General features: G+C 45.1%; 1 protein-coding gene across 4 annotated transcripts in view; it reads left to right on the plus strand.

The window, feature by feature from the left end:
- The window catches only part of SLC30A6 (solute carrier family 30 member 6), a 36,768-nt gene extending 32,550 nt beyond the window's left edge, over positions 1-4,218 (plus strand). For all 4 annotated transcript variants that reach the window (XM_040993035.1, XM_040993034.1, XM_040993036.1 and 1 more), the window contains one exon: positions 2,281-4,218. In XM_040993035.1, coding sequence (XP_040848969.1) covers positions 2,281-2,784 — 504 coding nt within the window. In that variant the 3' untranslated portion in view covers positions 2,785-4,218. The remainder of the gene's footprint in view (positions 1-2,280) is intronic.
- The last annotated feature ends 14,071 nt before the right edge of the window (positions 4,219-18,289 follow it).

Below are 18,289 nucleotides of genomic sequence, written 5' to 3' on the forward strand. Positions count from 1 at the left end.
AGGACAGGTTTAGGACAATGGCTCTAAATCTATGTGCCTAGGGCGCCCTCTTCGGGTGGTTTTGTAAAATGAAATTTTTTTCTCTGGGGCCTCATTGTCTATCTCGGTTTCTCTTGCACTGCCTGACTGTTTCTTCTTAATGCCGTGCCTTTGCGGGTTGCTTCTGAAGGCTGAGACCATTCCAGCCCTTGATCTTACTGCAAACCTGGTGCCCTCAGGCACTTGATGTGCAAATCCCCTTCTGGTATCAGATATTTTCCTCAAAGTGGCTGTTCCAGACTTCATTAACTAGTTGGCTAAAGATGGACCAGTGACCACTGGCTTTCTTCTGATTCCCCAGCGCATACTTTGGTACTGTGTATATCGTAACATGTGAGTTTGAAGTTTTATAGATATATCAGACTTTTTGCATTTTTATAAATGCTATCCATAGATTTTTAATTTTTAAATCTCAGGTTGTCTTTTTACAAGAATATCTGGAGCATTTTTCAAATTTCTAAAAAGATGTAACTATGGGCCTGGTACAGTAGCCAGGGATCCCATATAGGCGCCAGTTCTAATCCTGGCAGCCCCGCTTCCCATCCAGCTCCCTGCTTGTGGCCTGGGAAAGCAGTCAAGGACGGCCCAAAACCTTGGGACCCTGCAGCCGTGTGCACCCATAGGGGAGACTTGGAAGAAGCTCCTGGCTCTTGGCTTCGGATCGGCACAGCTCTGGCCACTGTGGCCGCTTGGAGAGTGAATCAAGAGAGATCTTCCTCTCTGTCTCCTCCTCTCTGTATATCTGACTTTCCAATAAAAATAAGTCTAAAACAAAAAAGATGCATTTGTTCCTTTGAAAGGTAGAGTTAGAAAGAGAGAGAGAGACCTACTGGGTCATTCCCCAAATGGGCACAATGGCTAAAGCTGGGCTAATCTGAAGCCAGGAGCAGCTTCTTGGTGTCACACATGGGAACAGGCACCCGAGCACTTAGGCCAGCGTCGGCTACTTTTTCAGGCACGTTAGCAGGGAGCTGGATTGGAAGTGTAACAGCTGTGACTTGAACCCGTGGCCCTGACCCATAGAGAATTGTGGTGCTGCAGGGGCAGCTATTCATACTGTGCTGCAGCATGCAAATCTGTATCTGAGGTACTAAAAAAAACACATATATTTGTATTATTTGAAAGGCTGAATGGCCGAGAGAGATCTTCCCTCGTTGGTTTGCTTTCCCAAATGGCTACAACAGCCAGGTTTGGGCCAGGCCAAAGCCAGGAGCCAGGAACTAAGCTGTGGTCTCCTGCCTGGGCATCAGGGACCCGAGTACTTGAGCCGTATTTTGCTGCTTTCCCAATTGTTAGCAGGCAGGTGGGTCGGAAGCAGAGCCTGCAGTTTTCCGTCACTTCACAGGTGCTTGAAGAAAATACTTTGACCCAGGAAGGCCAGCGGGGTGGTGGCTGTAGCCGTCCCAGGTCGAGCAGCTCAGGTGCGATGGTGCCACCGGGGCGTGAGCTCTGCTGTTCTGTATTGACCTTTCAGAATCATAGATTTAGAACTAAATGAACTGTTGTATTTTTGTTCTTTTGTTTTATGATGATGTTTTCTTTTTGAAAGTCTGAGTTTTGTTTAGAAACAAACCTGGAATGGCTATTGGACATCTGATTTAAGCTTATTTTATTCACTATATAGTTTAAGGTTTTTTAGGTTTTTTTTTTTTTAGGCTTATTTTCATCCTACATGGATTTCTCTCTCTCTTTAGATATTTTTTAAAGATTTATTTATTTATTGGAAAGTCACATATACAGAGAGGAGGAGAGACAGAGAGGAAGATCTTCCGTCCGATGATTCACTCCCCAAGTGAGCACAATGGCCGGTACTGTGCCGATCCGGAGCCAGGAGCCAGGAACTTCTGCCAGTTCTCCCACACGGATGCAGGGTCCCAAGGCTTTGGGCCGTCCTCTACTGCTTTCCCAGGCCCCAAGCAGGGAGCTGGATGGGAAGTGGAGCTGCCAGGATTAGAACCGGCGCCCATATGGGATCCCGGCGTGTTCAAGGCGAGGACTTTAGCCCCTAGGCCTTGCCACCGGGCCCATCTTTAGATATTTTAAAAACCCATAAATCATTTTATTAACTCTTTATGTTGGTAATCACCAGTGAGTGAGCTCTGAGAAATAGCAAGATATTAAGCTTTCTCTTACTTAATAAAAACAAATCAAGCGTGTGTACAGATCGTTACATCAAAGGCTTAGTTCCAGTGGGCTTTGCAGACTGATCCTAAGCGAGCTCTTACAATTGTCCCCTCCTAGGCTGGGTCAGTGCACGTGCGAATTCGGCGGGATGCAAATGAACAGATGGTTCTCGCTCACGTGACCAACAGACTCTACACGCTAGTATCCACTCTGACTGTTCAGATTTTTAAGGATGACTGGAACAGGCCTGCCTTACTGTCCGGACCCGTGGCAGCCAGTGTCCTGAACCTGCCCGATCATCACGTCGTCCCCATGCCGCTTCTCAAGGGCTCGGACGAGCTGAACCCTGTCACGTCGACTCCAGCGAAACCCAGCAGTCCCCCACCAGAATTCTCCTTCAATACCCCAGGAAAAAACGTGAACCCAGTCCTGCTTCTGAACACGCAAGCAAGACCTTATGGTTTGGGTCTTAATCACGGACACAGCCCTTACAGCAGCTTGCTTCATCCAGGACTTAGAGTTCCCGGAATTGGAGCAACGCAAGGATTCAGGACTGGTTACGCCAACCTTCCAAGTAGATCTGGAATGAACAACAACAGGCTTGGGCCGCCAAGACCGTGATGTGCTCTGACTTGATTTTGATAAGGAACCCTGACTCCTCGGCCTCAGATGAAGTCAGCTCCACACTGACTGTTCAGTCATGTACTCAGATTGTTAGACACTCGTTGGCTTGTCACATTTCATGAAATCTATAAACTATTTTTATAAGATGTATTTGTGGCAGTGAGATCCTTATAAGTGTCATAGGCTCTTAAGAGGCTTCCTTTCGAAGGCGGTTTTCTCTGAATTTGAACTTTGCTGTCTTTGCTTTTGTAGTTGACAGTGGTGTAACACACCTTTCTAAAAACGGTCTTTGACGGACTAGATCTGTCAGTAGAATGTGATGTTTTCTTCAGCGGGATTTACAAACCTACTTCTTGAATATTGTGCATTTAAGGAAAGGTAAACGAATGTCCATGCAAAAAGAAAGCATCTCTTTTATAGGTTTTCTAAGTTTAAATGCTGTACTTTTCTTTTGAGATCCTTCTGGGTTATGTCTTGCAGAGGAAAGGCAAAAATTTTTTATCAAGAAATTTTCAATACGTTGTCCTATGTGATACAATATAAGTTTTTTACTATAGGACTTTTGTTGAAGTTTTCCTCATTTAAGATTTCAGTACATTTGTACATAGTGTGGTTCCCAGTGTTTATTTTGGTGAAATGAAAACCAAATATGTGAGGATGTGCAACAAGGAAGTCACAGTTTTCTATGTTCTATTTATAATCAAATACTAACATAATGATGGAATTTATCTTTTTGTCACATTTCCATCGGTTGCTGACTTTATAAGTAACTACATAGAATATTTTATAAAATTCCATACATAATATGGAATTGGATATATATTTTTTAAGTTGCATACAGCATTTGACATTACCTAATTTCATCAAAACAAAAAGGACCTTACAGAGTGTGGTGGTAGATATGCTGTGAGAAGTGTCTGATTTCTTGTTTGAATTATTAACTGTAATGAAGTGGGAGAATCCGCCAGGTTATTTTTCAGTGGATTTTACTCTTAGCACTTTCTAACAAGGTCAGTATTTTCCAAAAACATAAGCCACAGCAGTTGCACATCACCCGGGAAACTGTCTCGTTTTATCAAGAGGTTTATAAGGAGGGATTTAGAAAGAGGTTTTGAAAATGGATCCAGTAAGTTCTTAAAGTCCACTATTCCTGGAGTTTTATCATTTGCCCTGCGGGAGGCAGCTCTCTGGAGATTTTTGGGTTGTTTTTTTAATAGAGTTTGTACCAGCTTCTTCAGTTCACACATCCTTTCAATAGGAGCGACACTTCCAAATCCTGTTTTTCCACACCGGAACACGAGCGTCGTGCCAGCCATCTGCCAAGCAGAACTGGAATCACCTATGGAGTCAGTGATCCCATTGTAAATGCCTTCTGCTTTGTGAGAACTTGGTCGTCTTGGCACCTGCAACCCTGTCGGGACATTTGCCATGCTGAGGAGATCCAAGCCCTGCTCCTTTGACCACAGGAAAGTGGAGCAGAAAATATCATTGTCATGAGGGGAACTATGCTTTCTCCTTGTTTACGTCCTCCAATGATACTATACCCATTATTGACCTACTCTTACATGCTAATGTTTTTCCCCAAGTCGATCTTATCTAAATGTGATTTGGGGTCATGGATGAAATCTGAAGATTTGGAGCTCTTTTCCAAGTAATGATTAAGAGGTGTTTGCAGGGCCTGGCGTGGTAGCCTAGTGGCTGAGGTCCTTGCCTACACGTGCTGGGATCCCATATGGGTGCTGGTTCATGTCCCACTGCTCCACTTCCCTTTCAGCTCCCTGCTTATGGTCTGGGAAAGCAGTCAAGGACAGACCAAAGCCTTAAAACCCTGCAGCTGTGTGAGAAACCCAGAAGAAGCTCCTGGCTCCTGGCTTCTGATTAACTCAGCTTTGGCCATTGTGGCTACTTGGGGAGTGAACCAGCAGATGGAAGATCTTTCTCTCCTCTCTGTAAATCTGAATTTCCAATTAAAAAAAAAAACTTTAAAAGAAAAAGAAAAGGTTTTTGCTGCTACCCTACACATGTCGTCTCCATCCTCTGGGGATGTGAAAGGGTGCCGGCAGGGAGCAGGGCGCTGCGGGGCTCCGTGCAAGCTTCGTCAGTGGCCGTTCCGGGGTAACTGCGCACAGCTCTCACCAACAGTGCTTCACTGCACGTTCCCACTGCTGGAGAAAGGACACTGTGGGTAGTAGATTTGTCGGTGACACTGGACCCTGCCAGGTTCTGGCACACTTCTGGATTTGAAAACTAAGGAATTGGGCTAGAGTTGGCCTGCAGGCCGTCGCCTTATTAGTAAATCTTGTTACAGGTTTACCTGAAGCCAGATAAAGAAGGAAATCTGATTTAAATAAGAGGAGGATGCTTCGAAAGTTATTGGAAAGTGGAATTTAAAATACAAATGTATTGAGTGAAGGAAATTTTGAAACCCACGCATATTTGTACTTGGTCCTTGGTTTGTGATTAAGAAGGAGCTCCCTGGAGTGTGCTGAGCCCTGTTGTAGGAGGTCACAGCCGTGATGGAGGAAATACTGGGCTAGAGAGCAAGTGCTTTGGATTGCAGTCCTGATGCTGCCATTTTCGAAGTTGCTGTAGCCATGGACAAGGCTTTGGGATTCGGAGGTTTCTTTTCTATAAAGCTAAATTGGAGAGATTTGTGTTGTGTAGTTGTGTCTATTTGCATTTGTGTGGGGGGGAGTGTGTGTTTGTGTGTGTAGTGTAGCTGTTGTATATTTGTGTAGTTGTGTAGTGGTGTAGCTATGTATTATAGTTGTGTAGTTACATAGTTGTGTAATTGTGTAGTGTAGTTGTGCAGTTATGTAGTTGTATAGTGTTGTGTAGTGTAGTGTGGTTGTGTAGTATAGTTGTGCAGTTATGTAGTTGTGTAGATAGTTGTGTAGTGTTGTGTAGTTGTGCAGTTATGTAGTTGTATAGTGTTGTGTAGTGTAGTGTGGTTGTGTAGTATAGTTGTGCAGTTATGTAGTTGTGTAGATAGTTGTGTAGTGTTGTATAGTTGTGCAGTTACGTAGTTGTATAGTGCTGTGTAGTTGTGTTGTATAGTTATATAGTGTTGTTGTGTAGTTGTTTGGGCCTCCCACACTGATAGCTTTCCACCAGCATAGGCCTCTCTTCCTGGCAGTCCTAACCTTCTAAATCTTGCTCCCTGATCAGCACAGCCAGGATGAAACTAGACACTGTCCTCCGTCATGTCCCCCACCTTGGCCGTCAGGGCCGCACTGCCAGACATGCCATATGCACTTGCTCGTGGTGGTGACCACCACCTTGTTCTTGGAGCGATGGTTCCTGTTGATCAGGCCTTTGGTCTTGGGGCAGCTCTGGGGCTTGAATTGTTGTAGCCATCCAAGAGAAAGCGCACCCGGTGACGCAGCTACATCACCATGAAGGCTCACCTCTGGATCACGTCAGGAACGTCCAGGAGCTGATCACACTGTGTCTCAAGGAGCCCGCCCTGGGCCCTGCTCAGCCGGAGGAAGACAAAACTTGGCCAGAGCTTCGCACTTGCCCAAGGCCCAGAGCATGGCAATTCTCTGCACCAGAGTGGACTTCCCTTTGCCTGACTCACCTCAATGATATAGGGGCTCCGGAGGATGGCCAGCAGGTTCCCTGGGGTCGGTTACTGCCCCCGGCCATGGTGCTGGGCTGTCTGCCACAGCACAGGTTCAGTGAAGGTATTTCTCAAGTTGAAGATCATGTTGATGTCTTGGCCCAGGGGATAGAAGTTCAGGAAGGAAGGCATAAGGTAGAAGAAGTTCTTTAAACTCTGAGCCAACACTTCCCAGTCCCCTTCCCAGAGCGGATGCAAAGGACCTGGCAGAGAGGAGGAGAGGTGAGACCCGTGTCTTCCCGTGTCCCTTGCAAACCGAGGGCTCAGGCGACTGAAGGACAGCGGTGCTGAGAACCTGCCCTTGGGAGCTTTGATTTTCTTGCCCAGTTCTGAGTTGGCCCGAAGTTCCAAACAGCCGCTGCTTTCCCATGGCTCTCTCTCCAGCCCTCCCCGCTTTGCTTTCTGTCGGCCTCTTTCTACCACCTGGTCCGCAGCTGCAGGGGGATGGGAGGAGCTAGTACTCTGGGAAGGAAACCTGAAGGCTGGCTGGTTGAGAATCACAAGATTGAGGCTGGCAAGCCTTCACAGTGACCGGAATCTATCGCGGCAGAGCTTACAAGTTGAGGAAAGCAAAATGACTATTTTAGGAGAAGCAGAATCATTCTCCTTGAGTGAATCAGCTTCTCTTGACCATGAAGCTTGAGTCCTGGGGTAGCCAATGGGTCTCTCACCCACAGGTAGACCAAGGGATGCCAAGAGCGCCCTGCATGGATTAAATCAGTGCAGTTACCATCCCATTGTATTGTGAGACTATGCCGAATCTTAGGGACCCTGGCCCTGGAGTTATTATTTGATTTTGCCACAAAGCAGATTTAGTGGAAGCTTGCCCTGAGAACCTCCGAGTTTTTCCTTAGCACCAATCACAGCCCGACGCCCTGTCCTGGGATGCGGGGTGCTTACTCTCAATGGTCTTGTCTGCTTGTAGAAACAGGTGCCAGCCAACTTACTTTGTCCTTTCAAGTCCTGAAGCTGGGCAGAGTCCCACTTCTCAAGGGATTCGAGAAAGAGGTTGCAGGCCTCTGAGCCCTCTCTCGGCATCCTGCTCCACCTCCTCACAGCGAATGACATTGATTCTTCACAATTCATAACATTCCATACAAACAGATCCTCCGTCATTTGCTTGGTAAGTGCCATGCCATCCTTGGAATGAGGACTTGACTGTTCTCTATGAAGTTCACTAGGAGATGGGGAAAATGCATGTACTTATTTATTCATATAAATATCTGCGGCCGCTGTCAGAGCATTAGCGGTCCTGCCTGTTCCCCTCTGTGCCCAGTTTTGGAAATGCAAAATTTCAGCCCCATAAGGAAAGTTCTGCAATGCTTCCCATCCCTCCCCCCAGAATGACAGGTGAGCACAAGGATTTGCTTTGGTGATGAAAGAAGGCAAATAGCCTTGCTCCCTGGCACAGAAGAACCCGCAGGGAGGTTGGAATGGTCAGATCGTTAAAGGAATGAGTCTGGCCTGGGGTCTGCCACTTGCTCCCATTTGTGTAACTTTGGCAAGTTGTTGAACTTGAAGCCTACTTCCATGTTCTGCTACTAAATGGTCAACAGACTAGCTCTCTGGGGACAACGGTCCTATTTGTATGAATATTCTCATTATGGTCAGCTTCAAGCCAGCCTTGTGTATCATTAAGGAAAAAAAAACAGTCCAGAAAATTTAACCTTGAGGTTTCACAAAATAGAACCAGGTGCAGTACAGCACTGATTCTCGTTCTGTACCCTGAGTTGAAAACAGCATTCATTTCCTTTTTGAATCCGAGCAAGAGAACAAGAGTTCGCATCCACTGATTTATTCCCTAAATGGCCACTACAGGGCTGGGCCAGACTGGTGGGAGGAACCAGAAACTCAATTCGGGTCTCACCCATGGTGGGTGAGGGCAGCTCAGCCACGAGAGCCATCACTGCTGCCTTGCAGGGCCTGCGGTCAAGAGCCAGGGGCAGTTGTGAACTCTGGAACCCAGTATGGTGGATACCTTACCCAGCACCTGAACCGCTGGGCTAAGCACCCACCACAGCAGTATTTCATGTGTGATGCCGTGAGAATTCATTTTTAGTGCCTGTATAAAATTACAGCTCCATACATGTGAGCTGCTATGTCTAGCCATTATTATGTGGTCCCCACTCAAAGAATACTACATTTCTTTTTTAAAGATTTATTTTTATTATTTTTTCATTGGAAAGGCGGATATACAGAGAGGAGAGACAGAGAGGAAGATCTTCCGTCCGATGATTCACTCCCCAAGTGAGCGCAACGGCTGATACTATGCTGATCCGAAGCCAGGAGCCTCTTCCGGGTCTCCCACGCGGGTGCAGGGTCCCAAAGCTTTGGGCCGTCCTCGACTGCTTTCCCAGGCCACAGGCAGGGAGCTGGAAGGGAAGCGGGGCTGCCGGGATAGAACCGGTACACATGTGGGATCCCGGGCGTGCAAGGTGAGGACCTTAACCACTTGCGCCACCGTGCTGGGCCCGGCAGGTGTTATTTCTAAATCACTTAGTTGTCTCAGCAGCTCCAGCTTCCAAATGGACGTGTCCAAGATGGTATTGTCTTGCTGTTAAACTACTCTTCCTTCTTTAAAACCAACAAAACAATCCAGAAACTCTTAACTGTAAGGACTGGAAACAATTAGCTGGTGAATGCCCCTCTGATCATAAAGCCATGGAGATAGGAGCAAGCCAAGCCACACGTGAGTGCTAAGGTGATGTGTGTGTATTATGTCCTTTGAGCAGCTGCAAGTCACAGTGCTACCAGGAGCACGTTCAAAGGCATGTGGTAACATAGGGATTTCTACCTCTGGCCATGCTCCTGGCATGCCATCCTTCCTTTCTCTTCCTTTCCTCTACAGCCATTCTAAGATCTGGTCAAAAGCAAAGAGGGGGGCCCAGCTTGATGGCATAGCTGTTAAGGTCCTCACCTTGAACTCACCGGGATCCCTTATGGGCACTGGTTCTAATCCTGGCAGCTCCGCTTCCTTCCAGCTCTCGACTTGTGGCCTGGGAAAGTAGTCAAGGAAGGCCCAAAGCCTTGGGACCCTGCACTCACGTGGGAAGCCCAGAAGACGCTCCTGGCTCCTGGCTTTGGATTAGCTCAGCTCCAGCCATTGTGGTCTTCAATCTCTCTGTTTTTTTGTTTTGTTTTGTTTTAATGATAACAAAAACAGCAGCACACTAAAAATCTCCTTTAAAACGTTTTGCTGCAGTTTCCTAGACCACCAATCCTGGCTTCTGGCATTAATATGCTTTTGATCACTACAATTAGAATTTTTTACAAATAATAACATTGTTAAGTACACACTTTTTTATGTGATTATTATACTCAGAATAAGATTTTGTTTATTTATTCATATGGAAAGTCAGATATAGATATACAAAGAGGAAGACAGACAGAGAGGAAGATCTTTTGCCCAATGATTCACTCCCCAAGCAGCTACAATGGCTGGAGCTGAGCCTGTCCGCAGCCAGGAACCAGGAGTCTCTTCCAGGTCTCCCACCCAGTACAGGGTCCCAGGGCTCTGGGCTGTTCTCAACTGCTTTCCCAGGCCACAAGCAGGGAGCTGGATGGGAAGTGGAGCTGCCAGGATTAGAATTGGCACCCATATGGGATCCTAGTGCATGCAAGGCAAACTAGCCACTAGGCTACCATGTCGAGCCCTGAATAAGATTTTATTTTTAACATTCATTTGCATATATGATTCCTTTTTATTGCCAAATCCTATTTGAATGTATGGCTTTTAGACAAATTATTGATTAATTTATCAATTCAATTGATGGACATCTGGGTTGTTTTTAGTTTGGCCTGCTATAAATAAAATTTCTGTGAACATTCCTATACAAGTCTTTGTGTAAACATACTTTTTCTTTTTTTTTTAAAGATTTATTTTTATTATTTTTTTATTGGAAAGGCGGATATACAGAGAGGAGAGACAGAGAGGAAGATCTTCCGGCCGATGATTCACTCCCCAAGTGAGCCAACGGCCGATACTATGCCGATCCGAAGCCAGGAGCCTCTTCCGGGTCTCCCACGCAGGAGCAAAGTCCCAAAGCCTTGGGCCGTCCTTGACTGCTTTCCCGGGCCAGAGGCAGGGAGCTGGAAGGGAAGTGGGGCTGCCGGGATAGAACCGGTACACATGTGGGATCCCGGGCGTGCAAGGTGAGGACCTTAACCACTTGTGCCGCCGCGCCGGGCCTAAACATAGTTTTTCTTTAGGTGGATACATGGGATTAGCCTTGATGAGTCATGTGGTAAGCATGCCTTTAATTCTATATATAAAAAAGTACCAGTCATCTGTATATACAGGTGTTTTAACCACTAGAGAACCACCCCTTATGTGTAGATATTTTAACGAGTCTGCAGTGGTGTTTCATTGTGTTTATAATTTACATTTCTCTTGTAACTAATGATAATGGGTAGGTTTGTTTATTTGCTAAATGAATATCTGCAATTTTCTGAAGTACCAAATCAAATATTTGCCCATTTAAAAAAAAAGATGTATTTATTTTTATTTGAAAGGCAGATTTACAGAGAGAAAGAGAGATAGAGAAGGATCTTCCATCTGCTGGTTCATTCCTCAGATGGCCAGAAAAAGCCCAAGCTGAGGTGATCCAAAGCCAGGAACCAGGAGCCTCTTCCAGGTCTCCCACATGGGTGCAGGGTCCTAAGGCTTTCGGCCATCTTCCACTGCTTTCCCAGGTCATAAGCAGGGATCTGTACAGGAAGTAGAGCAGCAGGGACATAAACCAGCACATATATGGGGTCTGGTGCTTTGCAGGGGGAGGATTAGCCCATTGAGCCATCATCATGCTGGCCCACATCTTTGTCCATTTCTAAAAGTAATCACTTATTTATTTGGAGATAAAGAAAAATTCCAAATGCTGCTTCAGTTGTCAAATACCCAGGGATACTAGGAGTTAAAGCCAGAAGCTGGGAATTCAGTTCATGTCTCCCACACACGGCAAGAATCCAACCACTCGGTCCCTCACTGCTGCCTGAAGGCTGCACATTAGCAGGAAGCTGGAATCTGTAGCCAGGACTGGGAACTGAACCCAGGTGTTCCAACAAGGTATGTGGGCATTCTGTCTGGCATTTAACCACTAGGCCTAACACTAGTCCCTTTCCCATTGTTTAGCAACATTGAGTTGTCAGGATGCTGGAGATAAATCCTTGGTCAGATATGTAGATTGTGACTATTTTCTTCTAGTTTGTGGGATTGAAGAGCAGAAAATTTACACTCTGATGAAGTTTTGGCCACCATTTCTTTCTTTTTTTTTTTTAAAGATTTATTTTAAAGATTTATTTTTATTATGTTTTTATTGGAAAGGTGGATATACAGAGAGGAGAGACAGAGAGGAAGATCTTCCGTCCGATGATTCACTCCCCAAGTGAGCACAACGGCCGAAGCCGATCCGAAGCCAGGAGCCTCTTCCGGGTCTCCCACACGGGTGCAGGGTCCCAAAGCTTTGGGCTTTTCCTCGACTGCTTTCCCAGGCCACAAGCGGGGAACTGGATGGGAAACGGGGCTTGCCGGGATTAGAACCAGTGCCCACATGGGATCCCGGGCATGCAAGGCGAGGACCTTAACCACTGCACCACCGCACCGGGCCCGCCACCATTTATTTCTTTTGTGGTGTGTGCTTTTGTGCCCTATTAAAGACTTTGGTGACAACAAGCTGATCCCATTCCCTTGCAATGTAGTGTAATATATTCACAATGCCCTGGGCAGTATGCTCAAGCCCTCCTCCAGCTCCATCCATTGACTCTTCACCCCCAGGCCATGACATGAATGGGTGGGCCCTTTGGCAGGTGCTTAGCCTGGTTGAGCATGCATTAGTGTCCTTCTTAAAGAAACCTGGCACGAGAGATTGACCCAACAGTCATCACCCTATGGAACATCAGAGCCCTGGCTACTCTGTATCTCTCTACACCATCTCTGTCCCTTTGCCTTCCAAATAAATTTTAAAAAGAAGAAACAATGGCCCTAAGAGAGAAACCTTTACCCCTTCATACAGTGAGAAGATGGCTAACTGCCCACAGCAGACACTGAATCTGTCAGCATTTTCATCATGGACTTGCCAGCCTACAAACTGTGAGAACTATAGTCCATCATAGCTTATTACAGCTGCCCAAGGAGACTAAGACATATGGGTGCTGGTGTAAGCGTTAGACACTCTGGAGAGCCCTTACTCAGAATCATCCACCTTCCTGTTGATCCTACTTGGCTGAGTGTAAATATTCTGACACATCCTAAGGGCATGCCGTGTGCCAACCACTCTGCTAAGTGCTTCACACACCTAGTGCCACTTCATTCTCATCTTTGACGTGATCACCATCCTCGTTTTACAGAGGCGTAACTGAGGCCTTGAGAAGCTAGTTAACATTGCTGGATGATCATAGCAAGGTCGGCATCTTGAGCATTGGTGACCATTAACAACCATTGACTGCACATTTGGGGTAGCTTTTTTTTTTTTCCCCTGCTTACTATTTGTTGAGTTCCTTACCTAATGGAATGTTAAGCCAGTGACTGTGAAACCAACTGAAATGATATCTTTGTAAAAATAAAATCAAGGAGGAGAGGATGTGTGAGGAATGCAGCACAAGAATGTGTAGGGTGGGAAGTATTACTCTGTTCCTAAATCTACGTTGTGAGATACACGGAATTTGTTCACCTTATATAAATAAAATATTTTAAAAGATTAATCAGTGGACTAGGAATACATTAGCAACAAAGCTGTGCAGCAGTCACTAAAATGCAATGCTCTTCGCTTTCTGCATAAGTTCATTTATATTTTTTGAACAGCTTTATTGAGCATTAATTTCTATATCTTACAATCCACTCATGCAAAGTATACAGTTAAATATTTACGAAGCTGGGACTCAAACATCACAGTTTTAAATTATTTTTTATTACTCCCAGAAGTTTCTTAGCTGTTACCCTAAAATCCTAAGTCCTAAGCTACTCTTTCTTTTTTAAGATTTATTTATTTTTATTACAAAGTCAGATATACAGAGAGGAGGACAGATACGGAGGAAGATCTTCCGTCCAATGATTCACTCCCCAAGTGAGCACAACAGCTGGTGCTATACTGATCTGGAGCCAGGAGCTAGGAACTTCCTCCAGGTCTCCCACACGGGTGCACGTTCTCAAAGCTTTGGGCCGTCCTCAACTGCTTTCCTGGGCCACAAGCAGGGAGCTGGATGGGAAGTGGGGCCACCGGGATTAGAATCAGTGTCCATATGGGATCCCGGAGCATTCAAGGTGAGGACTTTAGCCGCTAGGCCACGCCACCGGGCCCCTAAGCTACTCTTTATCTGCTTCTGGTCTCCATTGCTTTGTCTGTTGAGGACATTTCAGATAAATGGTACTGTATGATGCATCATCCTTTGTGACTGGCTCCTTTTTTTTTTTTTTTTTTTTTGGTGTGTGTGTGTGTGTGTGTTACAACTTTCATTTGTTTTGTTCTTTAACACCATCTCATGGGCCCAAACACAGTACCCTAGTGACTAAATTCTCACCTTGCATACACCAGGATCCCATATGGGCACTGATTCATATCCTGGCCACTCCACTTCCATTCCAGCTCCCTGCTTGTGGCCTGGGAAAGCAGTTGAGGACAGCCCAAAGCCTTGGGACCCTGCACCCATGGGAGACTAGTGGCCCCGGGAAGCAGCAGATGATGGCACAAGAACTCAGGTTCCTGCTGCCCGTGTGGAAGACCTAGATGGAGTCCTGGCTCCTGCCTTTGGCTTGGCCTGACCGGCTGCTGGAGGACATCTCAACAGGAAACAGAGGATGGAAGAAACCTTTGTCTCTCCCTCTCCATCACTCTGCCTTTCAAATAAGTCAATGACTTTTTGAAAAGTCAATTATATTTTGTAGTTTTTAGGCTTTTTTTTTAAAAAAAGAGATCTATTTATTGTAAAATCAGAGAGAAGAAGAGACAGAAAGATCTTCCATCTGTCACAACAGCAAGGGCTGGGCCAGGCCAAAGCCAAGAGCCAGAAATTTGTTCCAAGTTTGTACACATGAAAATTTGTACACTGGCACTTCAGTATGAGATGCCAGCATCCCAAGTCACAGATTAACCTATGCTTCAATTCCAGTCCCCAAAGGTCTATTTTAACAAAGTATAACATACTCATTAAACAAAATGCAATATTTAAAATGTTGCAGGAAAATATATGGTAAAATCAGAAAATGCTAATGTTATGAAACAATCTCTTTGGAAGAAGATAATATGTATGAATGATGCTTAGTAAAATAATTTTAGGGATTTATACCATGATGTTAACAACAGTTATCAATACAGGTAATAGAACTAGTTTTCAATAAGCACATATTTATTTTAAGGAAATAAGACAGTTAAATACATAAGAACAAAAGCAAACAAGCCATGGGTATCCCACTTAGGGTTGAGTTGCTTCCAGTGACTATCATACTACTTTGAGTAAATGAGCCCTCTTCACATTTCAACATGAATGTGAGATTAACAAATAAATGCAGCATTGAGACTACTCCTTGAAAGTCAACAAAACCTTTATTTAAAGAGCCAAGTGTGGACGTGAGTTTCTCAAATAAGATTCTAGTAGAAAGAATTGAAGGCTGAAAATACTCTCCTCTCCAGTGTTCTGGTTTGAAGAAATGATACAGAAACTTTACGAGGATTATATTCTCATTGACACAGTGGTTAGTGGGGACAGCAATACTCGTGTATTTACATTGAGAAAAAATTTTCCTTTTTATGTTATACGGTGAGTACTGCAGGTTACCTACCCCGGTGTAATGAAATTGTACACAGCCACAATCCACAACAACAACAACACACAACCCAAGAACACAACTTCCACAAACAAATAGAAAAAATGTAAACATCAAAAAGGGAACAGAGGCGACAGCGCTCTCTTTTGGCATCTGACAAAGTTTATTTCCAGGGTTTCAGCTTTTTTTTTTTAAAGATTTATTTTATTTTTTATTGGAAAGGCAGATATACAGAGAGGAGAGACAGAGAGGAAGATCTTTCGTCCGATGATTCACTCCCCAAGTGAGCGCAACGGCCAGTGCTCTGCCGATCCGAAGCCAGGATCCAGGAACTTCTTCCAGGTCTCCCACGCAGGTGCAGGGTCCCAAAGTTTTGGGCCGTCCTTGACTGCTTTCCTGGGCCACAGGCAGGGAGCTGGATGGGAAGTGGAGCTGCTAGGATTAGAACCAGCACCCATATGGGATCCCGGGCATGCAAGGCCTTAACCACTGTGCCACTGCGCCGGGCCCCCAGAGTTTCAGTTTTTATACATTTTGTGAAACAATAGTTCAAACATAACTCAGAATTAAGTCATGTCTAAGAATAGAGAGTACAAACAAGTTTACAAGACGACTTAGTCAAAGAGTTATTGAAACAGGGAATAGATAAAAAAAGTACTGTCCATCCTTGATTGACCAGACAGAGCACAGATGTTCAAGGAGAGCATGCACGCACATCCAAGGACACACTGGGGGCCAAGAGCACACCGTGGGTGAGAGGCCTTCTGCCTTCTCATTCCTGGAGCCTCTTAGTTGTCCCTTTTAGAGTCTCTGTCAAGTGATTAACTTTTTTCTTTGCCATGTTTCTTATATTACATGTGGGGAAGATTACAGTGTCCACTTCATAAAGTCATCACGAGGATCCAACCGACTAACATAAAACTTTTACCATGATGCCTCAAACTGTTAGCTCTATTATCTATTGGTACTGTATCGCTAATTGGAATTTCAGAAGGAGGGGCCTGAAGCCGGTCCTTGGCCTGATGAGTAAGATGCCAGCATTAAATATTGGAGTTTAATTGTCTGGGTTTCAATTCCATCTTTCCCCAAAGCAGACCGCCGGGTGGCAGCTGGGGATGGCTCAAGTACCAAGGGCCCTGGCACTCCTGTTCAAGACGTGGATTCATCCCCAGTTCCAGACTTCACCACTGCAGGTACATAAAGGCTCCAGCTCAGCCATTGCAGGCAACGGGAAGAATGAAGCACTTGGTAAAAGTCCTGTTTTCTGTGTCTGCTTCTCAGGTCTAAAAAAGAAGAAGAAGAAGAAGAAAGAGAGAGAGAGAAAGAAAGAGTAGATGGAGTGAATAGAGTAGCAGAAATAGTATTAGACAAGGCAACAAGTGTCAACATGACAAACTAGAGGCTCACGTTGTCTGATAAATTACAAACAGTATAAACAAAAGGAGGGGTAGACTTTGGCCTAATCAACATGACTTGGGATGCCTGTGTCCCATATCAGCGTGCTTGAGGTTGCATCTGGCTGTGATGCTAATTCGGGCTTCCTGCTAACATGCATCCTGGAAGGAAGAGGGGATGGATCAAAAAACTGTGTTCCTGCTCTCCAAAGGAGAGGCCTGTGTGTTTACACTCCTGGCCTTGGCCATTCTGAGGCCCACCCACTGAAGAAGACATCTGGGGAATAGAATTCCTGGCATTTGTTCCCTCAGTACACATTACCTAGACAAGCTCACCCTTACTTACTAAAGATATAATTAGCAAGCATGCGCTGCTGACTGCCACACCATATGTCCAATTGAAAACTCTGCCCTGAGTATTAGATCCCTATGAACTAAGAATAACTGAATGGTCATACATATTAAACTTATAGTTCTCTAAACTTTGCTGTCTCCACAGAGCAGCTCCTCTTCCTGTTTCTTCAGTTGATTAACCACTTGAGCAAGAAATGTGAAATCATTCTTATCCTATTCTTCACTCCCAATCTCTTTCAACTGATGAATCCTGTGTAATTTTTTTTAACATCTGAATGGCAGAGAGGGGTGGGGGTGGGGAGAGAAACAGAGACAATTTCCATATGCTGGTTTGAAACGGCCACAATGACTGGGTGTAATACATCAATTGGACCCTCATCAGTGGCAGCGGGCCATGCACTTGGTCCATCTTCTGCTGCTTTCTCAGGAACATGAGCAGACAGCTGGATTTGAAATAAAAGCGGCTGGAATATGCATTGGCCCCCTTATGGGATGTGGGTATCCCAACTCGCTATGCACTACACCAGCCCAACTCTACTTTCTTATTGGTTTGACTATTAGTTGCTTTTTACATATCTTTGCAGTCTCATCTGGAGACTTTCTTTCCCATGAAGCATCAACTCCAAGTAAATCCATCATCTTCCAGGGCCCAAGTCTGCTTGACATCTGGAAACTTGTGACTGACTGCCAATCACTTGGCCTGTAAAGTTTTACTCATCCTTTAAATACCAACTTCTTATCTCCCGCAAGAAACCTTTCTTCAAAGTCTGTTTTGTTAACGGTCATACCTCCCATTGCCCTACTGTGACCATATACTTCTCCAAGTCTGTTAGCATTCCCTGAAGATGTCATGTTTATAGTTTTTTAAAATATAAACACGTTCAAACACTTAAAAACTGCGCGGACTTTGCAGACATTGGTGAATTTATTGACAGGCCCCAGCGAAAACAAGCAATGACCTGTGGGGATTCTGTGTCCTATGCTTCTCTGGCCTCACTTGCGTCCCTCACAAAGGAGTGGCGACTACAAGACAATGCTAGTCTCTAGGTCTTGTTTTCTTACTACTTTTTCTTCAATGTAGCCCCTACTGCTTCTCAGGTTTGGAAGGTAAGGATTAGTGACAATCCCATACAATTAAGTAATTACTAAATGACAATGGAATTTGGGAATCTACAAGGGGGAGGGGAGCTGAACTCTAGAAGCCCATGTACTTCTAAACCTCTTTAACCTACTCAGTTAACACAAACGGAAGAAGCAGGGAAACTAAACCTGTAAGAGACAGACATCAAAAATGAACAAAAACAGCCAACAAGGAGAACGGTGACTGAGTGCACTTCCTGCCCGGGGAGACTTCCGGAGTCAACAACAGGAAGGCCA

This window comes from Ochotona curzoniae, unplaced genomic scaffold, assembly GCF_017591425.1.
Source record: "Ochotona curzoniae isolate NIBS_2020 unplaced genomic scaffold, NIBS_Ocur_1.0 contig_883, whole genome shotgun sequence".
Lineage (NCBI taxonomy): Eukaryota > Metazoa > Chordata > Mammalia > Lagomorpha > Ochotonidae > Ochotona > Ochotona curzoniae.